This window comes from Mirounga angustirostris, unplaced genomic scaffold (genome assembly GCF_029215605.1).
Source record: "Mirounga angustirostris isolate CCGP_5_RB_7025 unplaced genomic scaffold, mMirAng1.0.hap1 SCAF_8, whole genome shotgun sequence".
NCBI lineage: Eukaryota > Metazoa > Chordata > Mammalia > Carnivora > Phocidae > Mirounga > Mirounga angustirostris.
Window position 1 is genome coordinate 43,068,313 of NW_026991716.1, and position 27,180 is coordinate 43,095,492.

The window sequence follows — 27,180 nt, forward strand, 5'->3', positions numbered from 1 at the left end:
AACTACAGCCCTCAGATAAGAGTTGCACACTCTTCTGACTGAGCTAGCCAGGTGCCCTGAGAAGAGTTCTTTTTCACTCAACTAGAATTTACGGGATGAGATGAAAATCGGTATGTAGCATATTTCCCCTTATACAGAATTTTTCAACCTTAGCAGTTTTGGGCCAGAAATTAATTTGTGTGGAGGACTGTCCTGTTCATTGATGGATGCTTAGGAGCATCCCCGGCCCCCACCCACTAGATGTTGGTAGCGTTCCCTGAGCTGTAACAACCAAAAATGTCTCCAGACTTGGCCAAGTGTCGCCTGTGGGGCAAAATCATCCTGGTTGAGAACCATGCCCTAGTATAAACTAGGTCTGAATGTACATGTTATAAATATAGTTATCCTGAGAAGAACTGAATTGCTAATTTGGCCCCAAAGCTTATGTTTTCTGGGGCAAAACTTGAGGTTAAGACCTCATGTTAGGAGCTTTTTACTGGGACAAGAGGGATTGAGTTCACACAAAACACATTAACGCTCAAATTTATCGAATGCTATTTTGAATCTGTGGATCATGTGGTTTTTCTTAATTTTATCTGTTTATATGATAAATTAGATTTTCCAAGATTTCTTTCTTTATTATTATTTTTTCAAAGTAAGCTTTACACACAAGTGGAGCTTGAACTCATGACCCTGAGATCAAGAGTTGCATGCTCTACTGACTGAGACAGCCAGTTGCCCCAGATTTTCCAAGATTAAATTTCTATCCCCTGCTTATTGTGGTGGCTAATTATCTATGCATTTCAATTTCCTTTATTGGCATTTTATTTAGAACCTTATGTGTTTGAGACAGTATATTTGTGGGTACAATTTTTGGTCTTAATATCACTTAAATTGTTTTTAAATAATGATTATTTTAAGATAGTGAAGTCTTTGTAGGCTTATTTTGTGTTTTATGGTAGTTTTGAAAGAATTAACCTTTAAAACAAATCATCTGTTTTTGGGAACTGTTTTTGAGGCTATTTTTAGGCCACTTTCTGATTTTATTCCTGGATTATGGCTGTTGATTTTATTTTTAATCTCTTGAGTAATTCGTGTTTCTTTTTAAAATAGAAATTTATCCATTTAATTGAGATTTAGGGTTGGAACTTTATAGTCTAACCAAGAACCAGCCCAGTTTCATAGGTTGTCACATGACTCTGAGCCTCTGAGTCTGGCCCCAACTCTGCAGCATCCCATTTTAGAGTGTTGAATTGACAAATCCCTTTGTGTATTCTGTAATCTTTTGTGGCTCCAGTTTATTTTTCATTGCTCATCCTGATAGGCTTCTTTGAAGTATTTAATCTTTTGAGATGTTTGAGAAGTGGATTGCTGGGTGAGCTAACCATACAAGTGCTACTATTGTTTATTGGTTAGTTAAATAATCATAACTTAAGTCTTTGGGGTTAGGATGGCTGTATATATATTGGCAAAAATATCCCCCCAAATCTAGGATGAGTTTATTTATTTACTTTGTTTTTATTTTTTTAAAAGATTTTTATTTATTTATTTGAGAGAGAGAGCCAGTGAGAGGAGCAGGCTCCCCGCTGAGCAGGGAGCCCGATGTGGGTCTTGATCCCGGGAGCCTGGGATCATGACTTGAGCCGAAGGCAGACACTTAACCTACTGAGCCACCCAGGCGCCCTAGGATGAGTTTATTTTGAAGTTTACTGACTTTAGGAAGATCTGGTTCATTTAGCTCTAATAGTTAATGAGAAGTTAGTGTTTTTGGTTGTAGTTTATCTGAAAAAAAATTGAAAATATAATACTACTTGAACTATGTATAAAATAGCTTTTACAACAAACTAATTTTTAAGGAATAAATTTTACTTAGACATGAACTGTTGAAAGTTGGACTTTCGAGTAGAGATTTTGTTAAAGTGGATAAAATATTTGAAAGTCAACTCAGTATAATTCTCCTGCAAGAAGGCACAAATAATTTAGAGTAATTCAACATAATTTAAGGAGGAGTTCATTGTATTGCTGACATATTTTTTTGCCACACTTCATGACTCACTATAATATTTTGAAAAACATTGTATATGTTTATATATACATATGTATAGTTTATATGTATGTACATATTATATATGAATATCATTAAAGAAATTTAACAATTCTCATATCCAGATATAGGTGTTATAATTAAGTAGATGGCTAAGATCAGATAGCACTATTGAGAAGTAGACAAGAACTTGAAAAACAGTACATTTGTAAGTCAGGAACATTTCTTGTTCCATATGATGTGTACTGTAGAACTTGTGGTTTCTAAGACAGTGAAGTGTTGTTGGAAGATTGGGATTAACTTTTTTGTATTGAGTTTAGTCTTGGTAATTAAATTATAAGAAAATTCTATCAGAGTAGGGCGGATGGGATTTAAGGCTTTTTAATGATTCCTTCAGGGTTGAAACATATCCCATTGATTCTAACTAGCTCTACTTCTAGATGAAAGGTTTTGATGTATACTGTGGGGCATAACATCAGATACCCTCCTTTATCACCTTGGAACGAACCCTAGCTGGAAAAGAACGGCATTATAATAAGGAACACTTGCATAATTGGGGTTCTGCCACACTAACGTTCTGTAAATACAGCACATTATGAATTACCAACATTAGTATCATCTTTAATTGTAAAACTGTTCATTTTAGGAAGTTTAGAAAACACAGAATAAAGAAGGAGGAAAAAAAAGACCTGTACATTTCTGCGGAGTGAACAGTTATTTTGATGTATTTCAGGTCTTAAAAAAGAAATATATTTTACGGATTTGGTTTGTACTTTATACTTAGTTTGGTCTCTTGCCTTAATCATTTGAAATTTCATTATACATGTTTTCCTAAATTATATCATTTTTTTGATGGTTTCCTTTGCTGTGCAAAAGCTTTTTATTTTGGTGTAGTCCACATAATTTGTTTTTTTTATTCATTTCCCTTACCTGAGGGGACATATCCATAAATATGTTGTCAAGGCCAATGTCAGAGACTACTGCCTTTTTTGTTGTTGTTGTTGAGGAATATTATGGTTTCAGGTCTCACATATAGGTGTTTAAATCATTTTGAGTTATTTTTCTACTTGGTGTAAGAAAGTGTTCCAGTTTTATTCTTTTGCATGCAGCAGTCCAGTTTTCTCAACACCATTTATTGAAGAGACTGTCTTTTACACATTGTACATTCATCATATAAGTGTGGTTTATTTCTGGGTTCTCAATCCTGTTTCATTGATCTAAGTGTCTGTTTTTGTGTGAACAACACTGGATTATTTTGACTTTGTAGTATATCTTGAAATCTGGGATTGTCATACCTCCAGCTTTGCTGTTCTTTGTCAAGATTGTTTTGGCCATTCAGTGTCTTGTGGTTTCGTACACGTGCTGGGATTATTTGTTCTAGTTCTGTGAAAAACACTTTTGGTATTTTGATAGGGATTGCACTGAATTTGTAGGGTGCTTTGAGGAGTATGGACATTTTAACAATATTAATTATTTTACTCTGTGAGCATGGTATAACTTTCCATTTGTGTCGTCTTCATTTTCTTTCTTCAGTGTCTTATAATTATCACAGTATAGGTTTTTTACCTCCTTGGTTAAGTTTATTCTTAGCTATTTTATTCTTTTTGGTGTAATTATAAATGGGATTGTTTTCTTAACTTCTCTTTCTGCTATTTTGTTAGTGTGTAGAAATATAACCAATTTATGGGTATTCATTTTGTATTCTGCAATTTTACTGAATTCATTTATTCTAAAGTTTTCTGGTGGAGTCTTTAGGCTTTTCTAAATACAGGGTCATGTCATTTGGAAATAGTGACAATTTTACTTCTTTCTTACCAATTTGGATACCTTTTATTACTTTTCTTGTCTGATTCCTATGGCTAGCGTTTCTAGTACTGTTTTGAATAAAAATTTCAAGAGTAGGCATCCTTGTTCCTATTTTTTTTTTTTTTTTGGTTCCTAATCTTAAAGGAAAATCAGTTTTTCACCATTGAGTATGACATTAGCTATGGCCTTTATTATGTTGAGGTGTGTTTCCTCTAAATCCACTTTGTTGAGAGTTTTTATCATGAATGGATGTTGAATTTTAGCAAATGCTTTTTCTGCATCTATTGAGATGATCATATGGATTTTTTTCTTTATTTTGTTAATATGATATATCATGTTGATTGATTTGTGAATACTGAACCATGCTTGCATCTCTGAAACAAATCCTATTTGATAGTGGTGAATGATTCTTGTATTGTTGGATGCAGTTTGCTAATATTTTGTTGAGGATATCTGCATCTGTGTTCATCAGAGATAATTGGTCTGTAGCTTTCTTTTTTTGTAGTGTTAGTGGTTCAGGTATTAGAGTAATGCTGGCCTTGTAGAGTGAAATTTGGAATCTTTTCTTCCTCTATTTTTTGGAAAAATTTGACAAGAATAGGTATTAACTCTTTAAATATTTGGTAGAATTCAACTGTGAAGGCATCTGGTCCTGGACTTTTGTTTGTTTAATTTCATTACTGGTCATCAGTCTGTTCAGATTTTCTATTTCCTTCTGATTCAGTTTTGGAATATTTATGTTTCTAGAAATTTATCTATATCTTCTAGGTTAGCCAATTTGTTGGCATATAATTTTCCATAGTAGTATCTTAATAATCCTTTGTTTTTCTGTGGTCTTAGTTGTTACTTCTTTCATTTCTGATTTTATTTATTTAAGTACTCTCTTTTTTTCTTGATGATTCTAGGTAAAGGTTTATCAATTTCATTTATCTTTCCAAAAAGCAGTTCTTGGTTTTATTAATCTTTTTTATTTTTTAAAAATCTCTGTATCATTTATTTCTGGTCTGATTTTTATTATTTTCTTTCTCCTTTTAACTTTGAGCTTTGTTTGTATTTTTTCTAGTTTCTTTAGATATAAGGTTAGATTATTTATTTGAGACTTTACTTCTTTCTTTTTTTTAAAGATTTTATTTATTTGACAGAGAGCAAGAGAGGGAACACAAGCAGGGGGAGTCGGAGAGGGAGAAGGAGGCTCTCCGCCGAGCAGGGAGCCCGATGCAGGGCTTGATCCCAGGACCCTGGGATCATGACCTGAGCCGAAGGCAGACGCTTAACCACTGAGCCACCCAGGCGCCCCAGAGATTTTTCTTATTTCTTAAGGTTGATCTGTTATCTTTGTAAACTTCCCTCTTAGAAGTCTAAGTTGGTAGTTTTTTTCTTTCAATACTTCAAATAGTTTACTCCCCTTTCTTGAGTGTTTCTGAAGAGAGGTTTGCTATAATTCTTACCCTTGTTCTTCTATACGTAAGGTGCTTTTTTTCTTATGGCTTCAAGAATTTCTATGTTTGGTTTTCTGCAGTTTGAAAAGGGTGTGCTTAGGTGTAGACTTTTCTCACATTTTCCTGTTTTGTATTTTCTGAGTTTCCCAGGTGTGTGGTTTGGTGTATGATACTGATTTTGGAAAATTCTCCATTATCTTCCTTTTCTAGCATTCCAGTTACTCATATATTCTATCTATTAAAATTGTTACACAGTTCTTAGATGTTCTGTTTTTTTTTTTTTTTTTCTCTTTACATTTCAATTTGGGAAGTTTCTATTGACCTATTTTCAAGTTTCCTGATTCTGTCTTTGGTGGTGTTTAGTCTGGTGATGAGCCCACCAATGGCATCCTTTATCTTATTTGTTTTATTTTCCCAGCTTTTATTTATATTTTGTGCTTTAAAAACTTGGAGATTTAAGTTTTTGCTTAGATTTTAGAGTAAAAGTAATATCTGTAGTGAGGGAATGCTTAGAGTGGGCAATTCCCCTCATCATATCTCTAGGAGAAATGAAGAAAAGGGTAAGGATTATACCTCAGTTTTATTTTAGGAGATACTCTTTTTCATAGGCTGTAACTAAGGTCTGTAACAATATGAATGAAGAGCATTGTAAAAAGGAAAAATATACCTATATGTGCAACAAGAAAATTCAAATCATAATTCTTACCACTCTCATAATTATCTCACTCATAACTTGAAAGTGACACAATAAATCAATGATGAGACAAAGGTTACAATGTACTGTGACCATGGTATAGCACAGAGCTATGTTTAGTCTATATATTTTTTTCATTTACATTTGCTGGAAATAAAATTGGCCCTTTAGTTATACTGATGAAGTTTGTTTCAAAATTTTTACGTGTTTCGGGGCGCCGGGTGGCTCAGTCGTTAAGCGTCTGCCTTCGGCTCAGGTCATGATCTCAGGGTCCTGAGATCGAGCCCCGTATCAGGCTCCCTGCTTGGCGGGAAGCCTGCTTCTCCCTCTCCCACTCCCCCTGCTTGTGTTCCTTCTCTTGCTGTGTTTCTCTGTCAAATAAATAAATAAATTAAAAAAAAATTTTTTTTTTACGTGTTTCAAAACTGTACAAAATTGTGCTTATCCAGTAGTGTAGGCTTTTTTCTTTAATTTGTCATTTCTATTGCTGAGACTACTGTGCGTGTTGTAAGCACTGTTCTGCTTTTCTTAAGCTTTCTTTAGCTTTTGCTGCTCTGATTTTTCCCTATAATTCTTTGTGTTCCAATTTCTTCTTTTACTCTTTTTTGTCTTTCATCTTTGGGTGAGCTAGTAAGATTGTTGGAAAGCTTGCCGTTTTTATGTCCATTAGGGTTTTCAGCGTGTTGTACACCAGTGCTGCGAGTGGTCTAATTCCAGTGTTCATTGGAGATTTTTTACAAACTGCCAAATGTAATTGTCAGGATTTTATTAATATTCTCCTCAAACTAAGAATATATTCATTATTCCAGAAGTGTGCAGTACCCTTTCTCCAACCTAAAATTGAGAACTGGACACACATCTGGATATCTGCTTAAAAAGGGGCTCTTCAGTTCTTTGGAATTGTGTTGGTTCAGTGACATCTAAGATTTCTCAGTTTCTTCTGAAAGCATCACCTCTTTCTGACTGCATGTTTTGGCCAAAATTTTAGCAGTCCTGTGATCTCTGGTTATGTTAATGTTGTATCTTTCCCTAGAAACTATACAACACAGTAGGCTAGCTGAGCATGGGACAAAGCTAATCCTTTTGCAGTAAGTGTACGATAAAAGCCTTCATTAGAAATTATTTATGTTCTGCTTTCAGTGGAATGGCATAAAGCCATTGATAAAACTTACTAATATTTCAAAGAGTTCAGCAACCCCATGGAAATATGGTTTCATATATAAAACTGAGGAAAGTGTTGTTAATTTGTTTTCTGATAAATGCTCTTAATCCAAGAAATTTCCTATAAATTCAGTGCAGAACAGTTTTCAGGTATTCCTGTTCTCTGAGATACCTTCACTGTTGAAAAGGTCAGGAACTGTTTTACAAATTTCTGGTCCATACATTACTTTGCAATGCTCTCCAAACCAAAACTCCAAAAATCTTAAGAACTCTGACACCAATTGTATGTGAAGCCAAGAGGTCTCAAGTTCATCCTTTTCTGGATCAAAATCTAGATTATGACTTGGAGCAAGAGTATGGAAGATGCCAGCACTGATCATTTTTACTTTATCACAATGAACTGATTAGACAAATTACCCCACAATTAGTTGAAACATACTCAATCAGTTCATTCAGTGTTGTTCTTTTAATTTTGTTGGTCTTCAAGTCTGAAACTGAGTCCATGAAATGAAGTATACAACACTGATGCAACTAACTTCTGACAGAAAAGCTCTTGTTCATTTGAAGTGTCATCTTTGAGCAGGGACAAGGATTGCCCCTTTGCCTGTTGCCCCTGCTGCGGAACTGTCAGGAGCCTTGGGAGCATTTCTGCCTGTGTGCTGTGCATACTGATTTCTGGGTAAAGCTGACCATTTTCTCTGAGGTCCAGATGGTGGTGCTGGCAGCTTCCATTAGTGGTGATTACCAGGACACCTCCACGGCCCTGGTGCTTAGGAGGGCTGCTTGCACAGAATGGGCAATGGCAGAGGGAGGAGATGGGGGTAGGTGCAGAGAGCTTGTACCCCTTTGCCCAGTCACTTCCCCCTTCTCCTGCACAGTTCCCTCCTCCTGGGCACCTGGGACTTCCTTGTTACCTGTCAACCCCTCAGGGCCGGATCTCAGTGCTGGAAGTTCCTGGTCCCTGCTCCACACAGAACTCCAGGGGCTGGGGGAGGAGAGGGTTGATAAAGTTGTTGATTCTGGGCGTAAAGGTCTGGTGGAAGGGAGCCTGAATTTTAGAAAACTGAGGCAAGGGCTCAGGGCTGTGGATGCTGAGCGTGCCACTTGTCCCTTCAGTTTAGGTCACCAACCAGCTGGCCAGCATCTCAGTGGCTGCTGCCATGCATCCTACCTTGCCTGAAACCTTATTCTGAGGTGCTACCATTGTGGATCCCCTCTGAGACACCACCTTTGCTGTGGTGCTCACTTTTCCCTTTCAGCACGCACCCCTCATTTCCTGGGGCAGTGATCTGCCACCCTGGCATCCTTTATTTCCATTAGTATTTTTGATTTCTTTCATTTCCTTTTGATTTTAGAGTTTCCATCTGCTTACCTTACCCATCTGTTCTTGCTTGTTGTATTTTTGTTTTTCCCCATTATCACCTTTAACATATTAATCATAGTTACTTTAAATTCCCTGTCTGATTCCAAAATATGTATTATATTTGAGTCTGTCTCTGATGCTTGCTTTGTGTTTTTTCTTGCCTTTTAAAAGCATGATGTATAATTTTTGTTGAAAGTTGGACATTATTAGGGAATAGGAGCTGAGATAAACAGATATTGAGTGTGAGATTTTATATTAGTCTGTCCAAGAGTTGTATTGTATTTAATATTTGCTCTAGGTGTAGGTGCCAGAGGCTTCACATTTCTTTAGAGTCCTTTTTTTGTCTTCCTGGCTGTCTGGGTTTTCCTAAGAACTTGAGTTTTCCTAAGAACTATTCCTCAGATGGAATCCTGAGACTGTGGTTCCCAGAAGTTTCCTACTGTGATGCTCTTCCATGTTCAGCCTGTAGTAGTTAATCAAAAATACCATTTAGGTGTTTGCAGTGGATTAACTTTCTGCCCCCAAAATGGTAAGTCCAAGTTCTAAGCCTTGGTATAGATATGAATGTGATGTTATTTGGAAATGAGGTCTTTGCAGATGTAACTAAGGATCTTAAGATAGATAATACTGTCCTGGATTTAGGACTGACCAGAAATCCAGTGAGCAGTGTTCTTATTAAGAGTAAGGGGAGGGAGGCGCCTGGGTGGCTCAGTTGGTTAAGCGACTGCCTTCAGCTCAGGTCATGATCCCTGGGTCCTGGGATCGAGTCCCACATCGGGTTCCCGGCTCAGCGGGGAGCCTGCTTCTCCCTCTGACCCTGTCCTCTCTCATGCTGTTTCTCTCTCGCTCGCTCTCCAATAAATAAATAAATAAAATCTTTAAAAAAAAAAAAAAGTAAGGGGAGGGAGATTTGAGACACACAGAAGGGCAAGGTCATGTGCAGATGGAGGCAGAGGTTGGAATTATGCAAGCTAAGGAATGCCAGAGATTTCTGGCAGCCTCCAGAAGCCAAGGCAGAGTGTGAAGCAATTCTTTCTCAGAGTCTTCAGAAAGATCCAACCCTGCTGATACTTTGACTTTGTACTCTGGTCTCCAGAGCTATAAAGAATAAAGTTTTATTGTTTTAAGTCACCTAGTTTGTGACTGTTATGACAGCCCTGGGAAATTAATATAATGTTCTTTTCAGTTTATGGTTCTTCTTGTTTGTATTTGAGGTGATCTAGTACTTCTTGGCTTTGACTTCCTGGGTATGTCCATCTCTCCATATCTTGAGCTGGCAGTTTGCCTTGTGTCTTCATTTCTCTGATGGGTCCAGGGAAAGTCAGTGACTTTCAGTTTGTTTAGCTTTTTTCTTGTTGTAGGGGTGGGAGTGACAGCTTCTAAGTTTTTCATGTGTTGGAGCTGAAACTGTAAGTCCAGTATTTTTTGTTTGGCATTTTATACTCTTACTATGTTAGTGATTACCACATGTATTATTAGCTTCTAAAAATCTAAAGTTAATTAAAAAACAGTCTATTCCTCATTCCTCTTTGCCCCCAAATACTTCCTAGAAATTTTTGTCTCCTTCTTAGTCTAGACTGTTCCTTAGATTTGTTGCACAGTTACCATCTTAGCACTTTTCTTTTTTTTTTTTTTTTAAAGATTTTATTTATTTATTTGACAGAGAGAGACACAGTGAGAGAGGGAAGACAAGCAGGGGGAGTGGGAGAAGCAGACTCCCTGCTGAGCAGGGAGCCCGATGTGGGGCTCGATTCCAGGACCCTGGGATCATGACCTGAGCCAAAGGCAGACGCTTAACGACTGAGCCACCCAGGCGCCCTTTGCACTTTTCTTACTCTCTGGGATTGGCTCCACTATTTCTTGGATTTCATGTCTTCCTTTCTTTTGTTTCATATTTTTTATTTTATTGGGTAGCATGTAAGGTCATATGTAGGGTTAATTTCCTTTTCCTTGCCTGTGTGAAAATGTTACACCCTATGCTTGCCTGCGGATTGGCTGAGTGTGGAATTCATTTTCCTTTAATACTTAAGTGACCTTGCCTTTTTACTTCTGTAGAATCTGGTGTCCTCAATGAGAAGTCTTCTGATGATTCTCATTCTTTTGTAGATGAACTCTTGTTTCTTTTCAGAGAGCTTTCAGGGATATATTTATCTTTGTTATGAAATTTCATCTAGATGTGAGTACTTACTTTTTTGTTATTGTACTGGATTTTCATAGACCTCTTTATATTTGAAAATTTGTTCATTTAGCTTTGGAGTATTTCCTTGTGTTATTTCATTGTCAATTCTCTTTTTTTTTTCCCTAGAACTGTTAATTGGATGTTGAATTGTCTGGATTGGTCATCTGTCTTTTATATTTTCTTTATATCTTTTTGCTTTACCTTTTCTGGAAAACTTTCTTGGATTTGTCTCCACCTCTCCGAAAGAGAAAAAAAGTTAATGAAACATGTTGATAGATACAGATTTCTTTTTTTTAAGATTTTATTTATTTATTTATTTGACACAGAGAGAGAGAACAGGCCGGGGGAGCAGCAGAGGGAGGGGAAGAAGCATGGCCCCCCCGCTGAGCAGGGAGTCGGATGCGGGGCTGGATCCCAGGACCCTGGGTTCATGACCTGAGCCAAGCGCAGATGTTTAACTGACTGAGCCACCCAGGCGCCCAGGAAGATACAGATTTCTCAACCCTTTTTATTTTCTTAGTTTTTTTTTTTTTATAGCAGTCTGTTCTGATTTTATGAACTTCGTTATATCTCTTGAGGATAAAAATTTGTACATGTTCACAATTTTTATTTTGAAATGGTAAATTGTAGAAATAAGTACAGTACAAAGACATTTTTCCTGACTAATAGTCTTTTTCCTCAATCTTTTAGTGTGTATTTTCTGCAAGCCAGGATCTTCTACTTAATCACAATCCAACCATAGAATTAAAAAATTAACATTTATTTATACATGCATGGATGCATGATTTCTTACTTTATTCAATGGGATATATTCTGTTACTGTCATTTTTTATTTTGATGCTCAAATTGTCGTGATTTGGCCAATGGGAGCCTTTTTGATATCACACTTCTCTCTGTCCTTTGGCATCACCTTATCTTTTTTTTTTTAACTTCCTTGCTTTGTGACATAATATTGTGTCCCAGGCTTATCTTGTACTTTTCCTGCCTTAGTGGCGGAAGTGCCTGTCTTCCCAAGGATTCCTAGTTCTTTTTAGTAGAAAGTGGTGTTTTTAAGATCTCAGCATTAGGTTTGCTCATTGCTATTGAACTGTTGCTGGTTTCGGGCCCTTTCAGTGGACAGAGCTGGTGTGTGTGTGTGTTTTATGTGTGTGTATATTTATGTATTGAAAACTAAGTTCATGGTGATACTTCTCATTTAGTATCACATTATTGAATCTAGCTTTTTCTCCTTTATGTTTGCAACTCCCTTCTCTGACACAGAGAAGCTTGGCTTCTATTACCTTTAATATATTTAATTACTTGATCAATCCTCTGGATGTAGCTAGTCTTCCATCTCTGTTGTCACTCTTCACCCTCACGCAAACACCCTACTCTCCTTGGACTATTAGTCCTCATTTTAGATCACCTTTACCCTTCCATAACTCTGCATGGAAATCTCCCACCCACCCCCAATACCATTTGACCTTTGATATCCCTTACCAAGCTACCCCTCAGCTTGGATGCCCTCTCCACTGTGCTTGGGGTCTGAAACACCATGTCAGGGTGCCTGTACCTGGATGCCTTCCTTACCTTGTGTTAGAGTGCTGATAAGCTGTACTAGGGAGGCCCCCATATATGGATGCTCTCCTTACTGTACTCTGGCTCTGATAGCTTGACTCCTGCTTCTACCTCCACCCCAATTTTGGATACCTCTTTTACTCTTCTTGGTCTTTAACTTCTCATATTGGACTCCTCCTCCTCACTCCCCCCCCTTTTTCCCCACTGTGCTCTTCTACCCCTAAATGGCTTTAGGACTCCATTGTTTTGGAGGGTAGAAGGGGGGAGGTGGATGTATGTTTCATCCAGGAGTAATTTTTCATTTTATTATGGTTTTTCATGATTAACTATAGTCTATTCATATTTATGAATAAATAATAAGCTGGGGACACTATTTATGTAGATAGAACTTAAGTGTTTTATTTTACAGTTATTAGGCAGGGAGCTGCTCATTGCTGTGTAGACCTCTAAATTCTGGAAATCAGTAGTCATTTCTATAAGAAACCAGCACTCATCCATAGGAGCTATACTAGTTTCCCCAAAGTGTGTGTGTGTGTGTGTGTGTGTGTTGGGGGAGGGGCAGAGGTGGAGGGTGGGGATTAACCCTTTAGTTTTTGGCCTTCAGAGAAAAATGCCTGCCTATTTAGCATTATTGTCTTAGAACTATTGTGGTTGATAGTGAGTGGTAGCTCTTCCATGTAGAGGTAATTCCCGTTTTCAGTTTTGCATTTCCCATAAGCCCTCCTTTTCTGAATTTCTAGCTTTTATGGGATTCTGCAGAGCAATTTGGTATCTGTTATAGTTTCCTGAAATTCTCTGGGCTTTATTCCTGGTTATTAGTTATGGATCCATTTTCATAAATTTGAAAAATTTCTTTTTGGCTTTCTTCTCCAGTTGGGATTTTCAGCTGCAAGTAGAAATCCTGTCTAAAATTTACTTAAAAGTTAAGAAAAAACTGGGGCCCTTGGGTGGTGCAGTCGGTTAAGTGTCTGACTTGGTTTCACTCAGGTCGTGATCTCAGGGTTGTGAGATCGAGCCCCGAGTTGGGCTCTGTGCTCAGTGTGGAGTCTGCTTCACATTCTCTCTCCCCTTCTCTCTGACCCTCCCGCTCATGCGTACGCTTTCTATCTCTAAAATAAATCTTTAAAAAAAGGTTAAAGGGCGCCTGGGTGGCTTAGTTGGTTAAGCGACTGCCTTCGGCTCAGGTCATGATCCTGGAGTCCCAGGATCGAGTCCCGCAGGGAGTCTGCTTCTCCCTCTGACCCTCCTCCCTCTCATGCTCTCTGTCTCTCATTCTCTCTCTCTCAAATAAATAAATAAAATCTTTAAAAAAAAAATTAAAAAAAAATAAAAAAGGTTAAGAAAAAACTACTTCTGTAATAAGAAAACTAATGGTATTGTTGGTTAATATGCAGTTTGATGAATCTAGCAAAGATCTAGGTCATTTTCCTCTTTCTTCTTTTCCATCATAATCTTTTTCTTGTCTTAAGAAGGGATTAAGACAATCTCTTAGTCTTTTTCTTGTCTTAAATAGTTATAGCAGTTTTGGGCATTACATTCTCACTGAGGAATATCTAAAGTCTGCAAGAAGACATTTTTTTCCTTGTGTTTTGTTTTTAAGGTTGGATAAAACTTTCCGCGAACCCTTGCTCATATCTTATGGGTAGAATCCATCTATCACATGTGTATTTGAAAACCAGTGTGTGCATGCATATATGTTTGTGTGTGTGAAATTACTATAAATAAATTGTCTTTAGTAAATAAATTATCTTTAGACCATTGCCTCCTTGACCAGCAGCATTAGATATCCAGGACCTTTTCAGAGTACACATTTAAGGAAGATTCAACAAGATGACTTCTGCAAGTCAGTAAGATGACTTGATTGTACATTAGTATTTGAAAAGCCCTGGTCTGGACAAGAAAAGATTTAACCCTCTGGGGATGAGGGAAGCCGCATTTGTAAAAGTACAAAATCTCAAAATACCTGAACAAAATCGGGGTTCAATAAGAAAGGAAGAAGGATGTCGGGAGTCAGTGTACTCCCACTTTACTCTTTAACCACCAAACATTCCCTTTTTAGTAAAGGCTGTTGGTTTGGCAACCAACAATGTTTGCCCATAATCCTTATCCCTTCTTTTGGTTGTAACTAACTGTGTGTGTGTTTGTGTGTGTGTGTATGTGTGTATTCTTTTTAAAAAATCATTCTTATAGGAGGAAGAAAGGATGAATGGAGGTATGGCTAGTCTGCCATCTTAAATAGGAAATCTGTTATTGCTTTCCTGTATTGAGCCCTGTAAAATATTAATAGTATGCAAATATGATGTCCTATAATCTAAAATTCTGTACTTAAAGGTGGTAAAATAGATCCTTAACTAATCATCAGGGTGTATTCATTTTCTGTTATGTAGTAACAAAAAACAACACACATTTTATTATCTCACAGATTTTGTGATTCAGTAAGTCTGGGTGTGACTAACTGGGTACTATGCAAGGCTGCAATGAAGGTGTTGGCCAGGTCTGGGCTCTCAGCTGGGGAAGGATCTGCTTCCAAGTTTACATGGTGGTTGGCATCATTTAGTTCTCTGTGGGCTGTTGGACTGATGCCCTCAGGTTTTGCTGTCAGCCAGAGACCTTCATCAGTTTCTTGGTAGGCCAGCTCATAGCAAAGCAGCTTGCATCTTGAAAGCCAGCAAGTGTGAGAGTTTCCTAGCAAGATGGACATTGTAATCTTATGTAGTCCTATAAAGTCTATCATCTTTGTCATTTTCTGTTGGTCAGAAGTCAGTCATAAGTCATGTCCCCTGTCAAGGAGAGGGAATTGCACAAAGCCATGAATATCAAGAGATGGGGATCATAGGGACCACTATAGAGCTTATCTGTCACTAATAATACATACATCTGACCATAAGAACAAGTTATGACATGAATTATATATTGTATTGAGGCTTCTACTTAAAATTTGTACTGTGTTTCATACTAAGGCAATCAAGAAATTTACAAATGTAGCCAAATATTTAAAATCATTGAAGTAAGTCTGGATAATGTCTTTGTAATATTATTGTTGTTAAACAAGCTCCTTAGTTTTAAGTTTATTAATATGGTTAATAGTATTTCATGAATTAAGTTTTAGACCTTTCTTTTTCTTTTTTTTAGTTGACTATATTGTGGAGTATGACTACGATGCTGTACATGATGATGAATTAACTATTCGAGTTGGTGAAATCATCAGGAATGTGAAAAAACTGCAGGAGGAAGGATGGCTAGAAGGAGAACTAAATGGGAGAAGAGGAATGTTTCCTGATAATTTTGTTAAGGTTAGTACTCTCACTTAATTAAATTTCTAGCTTTAGCTTCATAGGATTTAATCTTTAACTTTAAGAAATACATGTATTTTAAAAACTAAATTGTTCATGGTGTATTTTTTACTCTACATTTGCTTGGTGTCCTGGTGGATAATAACACTGTGTGTATGGTGTGTACATGTGTGTTTATATATGTATGTATGTATCTACCTGTCTTTTTAAAAAAATAAATGGTACTTTGCATTTGGGTAGCACTCTTTTACTTACAAAGTAGTTTTGCTATGTACATTCTCATTTGAGCCTACTGTCTTGTAAGTAGGGCAGATGATAACCCCATTTTAAATATGGTGACATATAGATGAGACGGTTTACCCAATGTTGACTAGCTAAGAAGATCTTGAATTTGAAATGAAATCCAGGATAGTTGACTCAAGTCTAATTGTATATTGTTACTTTCGTAGTCCCTTTGCAAATATCAGATTCCTCTGTTAAGTTTCAGCATTGCAGCAGGTATTTATCAAAGTAACAGTTTACTCTTTAACCACCAAACATTCCCTTTTTAGTAAATATTCTAGTTGCCTCTGCCAGAAAACAATCAAGATTCTTAAATCATTAGCAAACAAGTTCTCAGTAGTTTAGAGAAGGAAAAAAATAAAGAGTATCTGTATATTTATACTTCACTTATAATTGTCTTGTTTCCTATATTAGTTTTCTTATACCTAGCTGTATCCCTGGCCTCATTAGATTATGATTATGAGTTCTTCTGGGAAGGCTAGAACGTGTCTCATTTGTTTGTTCACCTTACGTAGTAATATCCACCTGCACAATGTGGATATTTAGTAAATATTTGTTCCCTGAATAATTTGTGTTTATTTTAATTATGGTTTTACCTCTAAATATGAACTCCTACTGTAATATTAGTTGATTTCAGAAGTGAACTAACTGTACTTTACCTAACTATATTTTATCTCTTGAAACAACTAAGAAAAGCAGTAAAAGGGACTTGAACTTATAGGAGAAGGTCACTTTTGTTTTTTATTTTTTGTTTTATAAATTGACTTATTTCTTATAACCTAAAATGGAGTGTAATGCAGATTTGGAAATTGGAGTAGAATAAATGGATTAAAACACAGTCAAGTTCCAGCTTTGTTTTTTGCTGGTGGAATAATATAGGTCAAACCACATAATTTCTCTGTTTTCTTATACTTAAAATGATATATTGATAGTGTGTAGTAAGCCATGCCATTGACCTTTCATTTCATTTCTCTCTCTCTTTTTTTTAAAAGGAAAGTGCCTTTTCAGAGATAATATATTGAAGTAATAGAACACTAGTTAAAGAAAATAAGTTAAAGTTAAGTATTTATATAGTTCTCTTAATTGTGTGCTGATGTATTGTCCCAGTAGTGGAGATGACCTATCACAGGACTCCATTTTGAAATACATGTTACTTTACTGTTTCGGTACAACTAACACTAGAACTTGACTTGAATGAATTGCCTGAGAATAGAGGATGCAGTTTGAAAATGCTGGATAATAGAGGGAAGCATAATCTGGGATTAAAAAGTAACCACAGGGTACCAAATTAGAGTTGGAGACATCAGTATGAACTCCTGTTTAGTTTAAGATATGTACCAACAGGGCGCCTGGGTGGCTCAGTTGGTTGAGCGACTGCCTTCGGCTCAGGTCATGATCCTGGAGTCCCTGGATCGAGTCCCGCATCGGGCTCCCTGCTCGGCAGGGAGTCTGCTTCTCCCTCTGACCCTCCTCCTTCTCATGCTCTCTGTCTCTCATTCTCTCTGTCTCAAATAAATAAATAAAATCTTAAAAAAAAAAAAAAAAAAGATATGTACCAACACATAAAGATATATTTATATATGTGTGTGTTAATATTTGTATTAACTTGGTTAATACACATACATATATTTCTCAGCTCTCTCCGCTGAGACAGCCTAGAAACCTAGAAAAAATTTTTATTGAAAAAATTAACCACAGGCAATCAACAGCGATAGATAATAAGTTGGCTTTATTACTTCAGCTGTGTATATGAAGATTTAAAGGAAAGTTAAGACACACCAGTAGCAATGACTATACCCAGTGTCCAGATTTTGGTTTCTAAATATTATTCTCCAATAAAAGGAAGCAGGGCTCCTTAGACAAATAGCTGATTTTAGGGTTGTGCCAAGGAAAATACGTGGTGGACCCTGGAGCATCTCATAGTACCAGAAAGTAAGGAAGTGCTCAAAAAAACCCGAAAAATGTCAATAGGGGCCAATCTAAAAGAGCTTCCAGTGTCCAGAGCTGGAACGGTTTAAGCAACAGAATAACCTAGTATTTGATCATTACCCAAAGTGGAGCATAAATATAACTAAGTCCATGCTGATAAAGATAAATGGTTGAGTAAATAAATAAATGGGAAGAAGGGAGAAATCTCACAGAATTATTTCAAATATTTGTAGATACTTCCTTTCCCTCCATCCCCTCCCCTCCCCTCAAAAGCATCCCTCAGGAATGGGCTGGACTAAAAAAATAGATGGAAGAAGAAAATAGTAACTTTACAGTGGAGAAAGCTGGCAAGTACCACCATAATCAAGTGATCAAAGCTAACATCATCAGTGATATATTATGTTGATATCGTGTATCCCCTTCATCTCTGTGGTATTTATTCTTCCCCCCAAACCCATAATCCCAGTCTTAGCGTGAGAAAAAGAATCAGATGAACCTAAATTGAAGGCACTCTACAAAATACCTGACCAGGGCTGAAAAAGAATTTCAAGGTCATGAAAACCAAGGGAAGACTGAGAAACTAATGTTGACTAGAGGAGCCTAAGGAGACATGATGACCAAATGCATTGTAGTATCCTGGATTGGATTCTGGAACAAAAAAATAGACACTGGTGAAAAAACTGATGAAATCTTTATAAAGTCAGTGGTTTAGTTAGTAGTAATGTACTAGTGTTAATTTCTTAGTTTTGGCAAGTGTAATATGGTTATGCAAGTTACAATGTTAGGGGAACAGAGTGAAGGGGATATGGGAACTCTGTGGACTACCTTCGTAACTCTTCCAAAAACCTAAAATTATTCTAAAGTAAAATTTTTATTGAAAAAATTAACCAAGGCAATCAACAGCGATAGATAATAAATTGGCTTTATTACTTCAGCTGTGTATATGAAGATTTAAAGGAAAGTTAGAATTTATAAGTCACTGTCCCCTTGAAAATAAGCCTTTTATGCTTAATGTACTGTTACATTAAGGTATGTAGGTTATCTTGTAAATGTAAGACTATGGAGTGGATGGTAGAACTAACCAGGCTTCCTCTAAAAGACTCACGTCCCTGTTATTATTTCAGATAGCTGTACTGAAGAGCGTTGATATTCCATTCCAGTTGGGCTGGAAGATGGATAAAAAGGTCAAATAATTTTTGCAGCTTATTGAAAAAAACGTTTATGGACACTAAATTTGTTTTATGACAAACTGTTCATTTCATTGTCCCTTTGCAGTGTTATTTCATCTTTACATGATTTAAAAAATAGTTTAAAACAATATAGAACCAAGGATTCATGAACTTATGTATAGAATGTTATCATTTTGGCATTTTTGTTTTAGAGTGTTACTTTCATAATAAACATTATAGATAAAATTGAGTTTTGTTAACCTCCTTATCATTTCCCTCTCCTCCCAAACTCCATATTCTGAAATTATATGTATCCTTATAATACATAGTTTTATACATATTTACCTGTGCATAAACAAATAGTATTTTGTGTGATTTAGACATTGGCATAATTGTCAGGTTGCAACTTTTTAAAACTTAATACGGGTTTCAATGCGATACATAACATAATCACTTTGACTACAATATATTTTTATAACACTGTGTAGTTAGCTCATAAATGATTGGTAAATGGGGGCGTCTGGGTGGCTCAGTTGGTTGAGCATCCGACTCTTGGTTTCTGCTTCGGTTATGATCTCATGGGTTGTGGGATCGAGTCCCAGGTGGGGCTCTGCACTTAGCAGGGAGTCGGCTTGAAGAGTTTTACCTTTGCCCCTCCCCGCACTTGCACACATGCTTGTACATGTGCTCTCCCTCTTAAATAAATAAATAAATCTTTAAAAAAGTGGTAAATAGAGGAATGATGTCAGGACAATGGGAAAGTTGTGTTATTTACTAGGTAAAGGGAGCTGTGATAAAGAGTGTAGAATTATAATTTCTGTAAGAATGGGAGAGGCTCTCATCTTGGCTGCTTATGTAAACAGGAGTTCTTTAAGCTTTTAAGTGAAACTTTTTTTTTTTTTTAAAGATTTTATTTATTCATTCCAGAGAGAGAATGAGAGAGAGAGAGAGACACCTCGTGTGCGAGCTTGCTAGGGGAGGAGCAGAGAGAGGGACAAGCAGACTCCGGGCTGAGCATGGAGCCCAACTCAGGGCTTGATCTCAGGACCCTGAGACTATGACCTGAGCCAAAACCAAGAGTCAGATGCTTAACCAACTGAGCCACCCAGGCATCCCTAAGTGAAACCTTTTTTTTGTTAAGGTGATTATCTGTACCTGGGTATTCTCCTCAAAGTTGACAGTCCTAGCATATAAAGTTCTATCTTTTGACTCCTCTTCTCTCTGCACTATCTTAACATCCATAAACCAACCTTTCTACTTTATTGTTTTATGAATTTTTAATACCTATGGAGGAATCCGTCTGTCATCTGCTTGGGCAGCCTTAAGTTATTACCCACTTATTATCCATTTTCTAAGGTTATTATTACTTATTTTTATTTTCATTTTAGTGCTCAGGTTCCAAAGTTGCATAGGTCTAAATTGGTATGTCCCAAACCCTACACTTTTTTTTTTTTTTTGCATAATCACTGGTATTTTTAGTGTTTGATTTAGTTTTCACTTAATCAGTAGTATTTTAGTGTGTATGATTTTCTTTTCCCCCCAGAAGGTCAGATGTTTAGGAATGTACATGTAGTTTTATAGTAGAGATTGCACAGTCCTGTGGTGTTCCATTCTGGGTCTTCACATTTTATGAGGTAAAATAGGACTATTTTTCATTTTTTAGCTATTCAAAACAATGCTGCAATGAATATCCTTTTGTAGGTTATATACATAGCTGAGAATTTGCTGCATCCTAGGATACGCACATATTCAGCTATATTAGACATTGTCTAATTTCTCAATAATTACACCAATTTAAATTCCTACCAGTAGTATAAAAGAGTTTTTCTTCCATGTTCTTTTACATTTGATACCATCAGATTTTCTTTTTTTTTTCTTTCTAATCTTACAGATCTATAATAATATCCACATGTTTCAGTGTTTCATTTTTGTGATTATGAGGGAAGTTAGGCATTTTTTCACATTTATTGGCCATTTAAATTTCTTTTCCTGTTTCTAGCTTGTTCAGATATTTCTGTCCATTTTTGTTGAGTTCTTGCACAATACAGAATTCACAGTATTCACACTAAGAAATACTATGATGAGAATGGTGCTTTTTGTGGCTTGTCTCAGTATAACTTGGGAGCAGGAAGGTTTTAAAGATAATCTATGTTTTCATTAGTTTTAAAGTTTTGATTTTTCAGTATAAGTCTTTCTTCATCAGTCTCTCTTTACTTTTTGTACAGATGTGATTTAGGCAGTAATTAAATTTTTTCCACATAAAAAAATTTGAATAGTCCTCACAGATTTGTAGTGTTTTAAGAATTGAGCCAAAACTGGGAAGAAACTTGCGAGTTTATCAGATCTTTCCTCATTCTCAACTTCAGTGTTTTGGACTAAAGTAGAGAGTCAAGTGTCTGATTTATTTGTTCGTGTAAACTTTGAGATTCAGTGTCAGTGTTGTGACTTGTTGATATTTGGCACTTTGGGTCTTTGTAATTGAGATGAAACAAAGTAAACACTCCTCCATTAAACAGATACTTAGTAATTGTCTGAAGTATTTTGGGGTGTGGTGAGAAGAGTTCCCACAACTTATATTATTGGGGGAGATAACAGCATGAAAACAGAAGGATAAATTGCAGTGCTTTATTGGCTGAATGTCAAATGTGTGGTAAAGATGATGGGTGCTAAAGGATCTTGGAAAAAATACTTTTCAGAAAAGATGTTGAAAATAACACTTGACTTGTCTTTAAAGATAGGAAGTTAGAAGAATAGTCGGTGTGCTCTGTGTCTGACAAAGGCGCAAAGTGTTTTATGGTAAAAATAATGGACTACTTTGGTTGAATGTAAGTTTTTCTATGGGGGTGTGTATAATGGGATTTAAGGCCAAAAGTATGGATTAAAGCCAGTGGTACTGTGCATTTTGAGTATCCTGTAAAGGTATTAAGACTATTTAAAAGATACTAGGGAAATCACAGAGTTTTTAGAGACAGGAGAGGGAGAATAGAATGCTTTAATGGATTAATCTTAGTGAGAAGGAAAGGTTTTATGAAAGAGGAGAGAGTTGAGGCTATAAAGTATAGTAATGGAAATCAGAGTTGTGCAGTGAGAATGGAAGCAAAGGGAGAGTTAATAGGCATAATACCTTTTATTTGTGTTAAGACTTTGCAAGTTCCCATATATTTTCTCACTTTATTCTGACATCTATGAAAGTAAGACAAGGAATATGTCATTTATGCCCAAAGTCATACTGGTAATAGTTGGTGGACCAAGGACTTGGTAGTTGATAGCTCTGTAATAGGCAAATGTCAGCCTGTTTTTAGATGAGAAATTATTTTATATAGTATGTGCTGGTTATTGGAGAAATGTGATCATTTTGTAACATTCTCTGCTTTTAAGAATCTAAAGACAAAGTGATATGAATCTTAGCCATTGAAATTCTCCAGTAGCATCAGCATAATTGAAAGATGTTAGAATTACAAAATTAAATGCTTCTGATAACCTTTAGAATTGACCCTTGAAGAAGAAAATTCAAACTGCTTCCTCAAAATGCAATTTTATGGAAACAAACTTTTTTTCCCCCCAAAACTAAACTTGAGATTTGACATGAGGGCATTGCAAAGACTAAAGAGGGAATGGAAACATGTAGAAAATGTACAAATAATGATATTTGGAAAATGAAGCAGGACTTGTAATGCTTGTGTAAAATTATCTGTGGGTAACTTTATAAAATGGAACAGTTTCATTCATGTTTTTCTACTGCCTCCATCCCTAGAAATGGTGCTGAAAAACAAAGTTTAAAAGCGAAAATAGAAGGCCCAATGTATCAGTAAGAATGGGATAGCTTATACTGTAGTAACAACATTAAAATCTCAGGGGTGGCATAACACAAGGAATACATGCTTTCGTACAAAATTTCATGTAGTCCAGGTAGTGAGTTATGTTAAATATAAGTAAAATAAGAGCTTTCTTTATTGCAGGTAAGATTAACAGCAACCAAGTAAGGGATACTTCTCAGTAAGCTCTTTTTGAAGCCTGTAGTTTTCATCAACCACATGTCTCTTGCAGCAGTTACAGCAGGGTTTTCAGTTCTTTTTTAGATAATGGGACTCTTCAGTATCCTTGATAAGAAACGAGATTTCCAGGGCACCTAGTTGGCTCAGTCGGTTAAGTGGCTGACTCTTGGTTTTGGCTCAGGTCATGATCTCGGGGTCCTGAGATTGAGCTGCATTTTGGGCTCCCTGCTCAGCGGGGAGTTGGCTTGAGATTCTCTCCTCTCCGTCTGCTCGTCCCCCGATTCGTGTGCTTGCACCCACTCTCTCTCTCTGTCTCTGAAATAAATAAATCTAAAAAAAAGAAGAAGAAACCAGATTCCCCAGGCACTCTCTATTGAGCTATGTTTTAGTAAGATTGGTGGCAATACTGTGGCATATCCTCCTCATACCCTGCCTCTCCATTGTTTTATTCTTTTCTGTTTGCCATTTATTCATTTGTTAAATATTTACCAAGGTTCTTTCTATGTGTTAGGACTTTTATAGATGCTAGGGACACAATGGTGGATAAAACAAGTAAGTTCCCTTCTCTTTATGAGTTTATTTTCTAATGGTGGGGAGAAGACAAAAATGAAAAAATGAATGAATAAGATGATAATTTTGATAGTCATGAGTGCTTTGAAAGCAAAAAAAGTGATTTGTGGGAGGTGGAAAATGGCATTTAATACTTTACTTTGGGTGTTCTAGATTTTGAGTGTCTGTACTTTGCAAGTAGATACATTATGGATTTATTATTTTATCCTGTTATTATTATTTTTTTTGCTCAGGAATTGCCCATCCATTTCATAAAGGGAAAGTCAGAGAAGGAAATCACCTAAATTGTTAATTTAGTCAACAAATGGGGTTTTTTTCCTGGTGACTATACTATACCAGCTACTGTTAAATCAAACAATAATAAAATAGGTAAATAAGTTAAAACTGTTCTAATTTCTCTTTTAAAAAAGCTAGCAGTTAATTTTTTTTTTAAAGATTTTATTTATTTGAGAGAGTGAGAGCACTAGAGAGAGAGCAAGCAGTGGCGTGGGGCAGAGGGAGAAGGAGAAGCAGGCCCCCAACTGAGCAGAGAGCCTGACATAGGGCTTGATCCCAGGACTCTGGGATCATGACCTGGGCCGAAGGCAGACACTTAACTGACTGAGCCACCCAGGCGCCCCAAAGCTAGTTGTTTTTAAGGAAGGACAGAAATAAAGAAGAAAGTAATTAAAATGAGAAAATATGGGACAAGCAGTTAGTTTGATTAGCCTATTTCTCTAAACCAAATCTATAGTCTTCATGGTGGTTGTGGTGGAACAGATCAAGTGTGTTTAAAAGTGGACCAACTGTGTGTGAGAGGCTAGACAATAAAAAAGCTTTTAGTGTGTTCGGATTTGTGTAAGAACTAGCTCCTTAGGGTAAAACTAATTTTGATAGGTCTTCTATCATCCTGACTAGAGCTATGTCAAGAAGATAGCATGACATTAGGAAAGGAACATGGCCTTTGGAGTCAGGATGTATTTAGAAAAGTGATCTGGTAGAAATTAATTTTTTTTGTTAAGTTCTTTGGAATGGAAAAGGTAGTTCTAAGAAGATAAAGGGGCTCCACTAAAATGCCTTTGGAAAGTTAGTTACTGAGAAAGGAGAGAAAGCCGACATTTGTCAGGACATGTTATTTAAAGCTGAGGATTTGTGTTCATGTCCTGGTAGAAGTATTGGCAGTAATTTTTTAAAAATCATAACATTGGTTGAGGACCTTGGATCTACATTTAAATTGTATCTTACTAAAGAGAAAAGCTGTGATGAAAAAAAAAAATGAGTTACCTCCAAGTCTACTTCCCCACTCTGTCTCTGTGGACACTTGTAGAGGGAAGAGCTGCTTGTTACTGCTGAGTGGTGTAGGATTGCGGCTCACTAGTCCTTGAATCCCCCTTGATGAAAGGGCAGGTATGCCAACTTAGTGCTGTCTTCTGGCCTCCACTGACAGAGAGGAGAAGGGGGCTCATTCCCACCCGGTGGGTACGAGAGTCTTGGCTCTCCACTTGGCCTTGTCTGACACCACGCTGGCTGGAAAAATGGGGTAGTGGTGGTGAGTTGGGTGGTCTGGTTACAGCCTGGTGAGGGTGGAAGTCTAGGCTCCCTGCCAGTTTGATTTCTTTTTCTCTGTACTATTTGACTACAGTGGATTGGTTTCCATCTTGCTAGGTTACCCTTTTCTTGGTCCTTCTGCTGGAGAGAGCAGACTTTTCTTGGAGCTTTTTTCCTCTCCTCTCATGGGCAGTAACAGTTGCTGGTTTCTCCAGTACTCAGTCTAGAATATATGAGGCAAAAAGAAAACTTTGTCAGCTCACTAACCAGGTTCTGAGGAACCTGGGCTCTCTTGGCTGATCTGTCTGCTTTTCTCCACTTTCAGAATATTTTTATCTGTTAATTTTTAATATGTATTGTCTAGAGTTTTTAACTGTACTTAAGTGGGAGGACTAAGGAAACAGTTGATCTATTCCATCTAGATGGTGATGCATTTTTTTAAAGTTTTTATTTTAATTCCAGTTAATTAACATACAGTGTTATACAGTTTCAGGTATACAATACAGTGATACAACAGTTCCATACATCACCCTGTGCTCATCACTGGACAAGTCCACTTCTTAATCTCTATCGCCTGTTTCACCCATCTCCCCAAACCTTCTCCCCTCTCGTAACCATCAGATAGATGGTTACACATTTTAATAGAGATTGAAGTGCATATCCTTAATGGTCTAAAAACTCACTACATAGAAAGAACTTCTCCTTTTAGAAATGGTGTAGTAATAGCTAGTTTCTCTTAAGCAGAGAAATATGAGTGAAATAAGATATTAAAAGAAATTAATAAATACTTTTATTGGTTGTACTTAAAGAGTATTTGCAGGACAGTGTGGATAAGGGATGTTATTTGTGAGCTTTGATATAGCTTTCTTGTGAGCTTTATACTGATGGTATTATAGGTTATTACATGATGTTATTATGATTTTTTTACTTTAAAAAATAAGTGGATATATTCATTGATGTCTCAGATGTTGGTAAATGTATTGCTTTTTCCCATCGTTTTAAATTTAAAATGAAATTTTGTTTCCTTTTGAAGAGTCCTCAGAGCTTGATATAATTTTTGATATAATAAGGAACAAGGAAACAAAAGTTTTAACATTTAAGTATTTTTGGGAGCTGGCAAGTGAATAAAAGTCATTTGGATATTTCTTTCTTTATTTTATTTTACTTTATTTTTTTTTTTAAGATTTTATTTTTTATTTGCGAGAGAGAGAATGAGAGACAGAGAGCATGAGAGGGAGGAGGGTCAGAGGGAGAAGCAGACTACCTGCTGAGCAGGGAGCCCGATGTGGGACTCGATCCCGGGACTCCAGGATCATGACCTGAGCCGAAGGCAGTCGCTTAACCAGCTGAGCCACCCAGGCGCCCTTCTTTCTTTATTTTGACATAAATTTCTAGCAATATTTTTCTCATTTAGAAAGAGATTTAAATCAAATCACTGCATCTTTTTTTTTAAGATTTTTTTTTTTTTTACTTTATTAATTGACAGAGAGAGCAAGCAGCAGCAGAGGGAGAAGCAGATTGCCTGCTGAGCAGGGAGCCCCATGCTGGATTTGATTCCAGGCCCCTGGGACCATGACCTGAGCCGAAGGCAGACACTTAACTGACTGAGCCACCCAGGCGCCCCTCATTGAGTCTTTTTTTTTTTTTTAATTGGGGAGTTTGACAACTTATCTTGCATTTTATGTCTGTATTCCATGGGTTAAATGGTTAAGCAGACATTAAGTCTTTAAGTGTGTTTAAAAAGTTTTAAAAAGTTACTTTTAAAGAGAAATGGCAATATGGGGATAAGATAATGATCTGATGTATGTGGCTAGTTTGGAAGCATCTTCGTGATTTCTTGTTTTTTTAATATCACATTTTTCTAGAAGAATGCAGATTTTGTGTTGTTTTTTTTTAAGATTTTATTTATTTGTCAGATATAGAGAGCGCGTGAGCCAAGCTGGGGGGGTGGCAGGTAGAGGGAGAAGCAGGCTCCCTGCTGAGCAAGGAGCCTGATGTGGGGCTTGATTCCGGGACCCTGAGATCATGACCTGAGCCAAAGGCAGACGCTCAACAATTGAGCCACCCAGGCACCCAAGAATTTTTTTTAATGAAGGAAATGTCAACATGATTTTATGTTACCTTGATATTTTTGAATCCCTTATTTTATGAAACCTGTTCTTTTAGATAAACCTCAGTGATGTTTTTAAGTTT

The 27,180-nt window shown here is 36.7% G+C and overlaps 1 protein-coding gene and 1 pseudogene across 2 annotated transcripts in view; one reads left to right on the forward strand and one right to left on the reverse strand.

Moving 5' to 3' along the window:
- Positions 1 to 27,180, forward strand: part of CD2AP (CD2 associated protein) — a 132,740-nt gene that overhangs the window by 17,868 nt on the left and 87,692 nt on the right. For both annotated transcript variants that reach the window (XM_054505401.2, XM_045866998.3), the window contains exon 2: positions 15,355 to 15,515. In XM_054505401.2, the coding sequence (XP_054361376.1) occupies positions 15,355 to 15,515 (161 nt within the window). The remainder of the gene's footprint in view (positions 1 to 15,354; positions 15,516 to 27,180) is intronic.
- On the reverse strand, positions 6,558 to 7,627 carry LOC123837102 (serine/threonine-protein phosphatase 2A 56 kDa regulatory subunit alpha isoform-like; annotated as a pseudogene).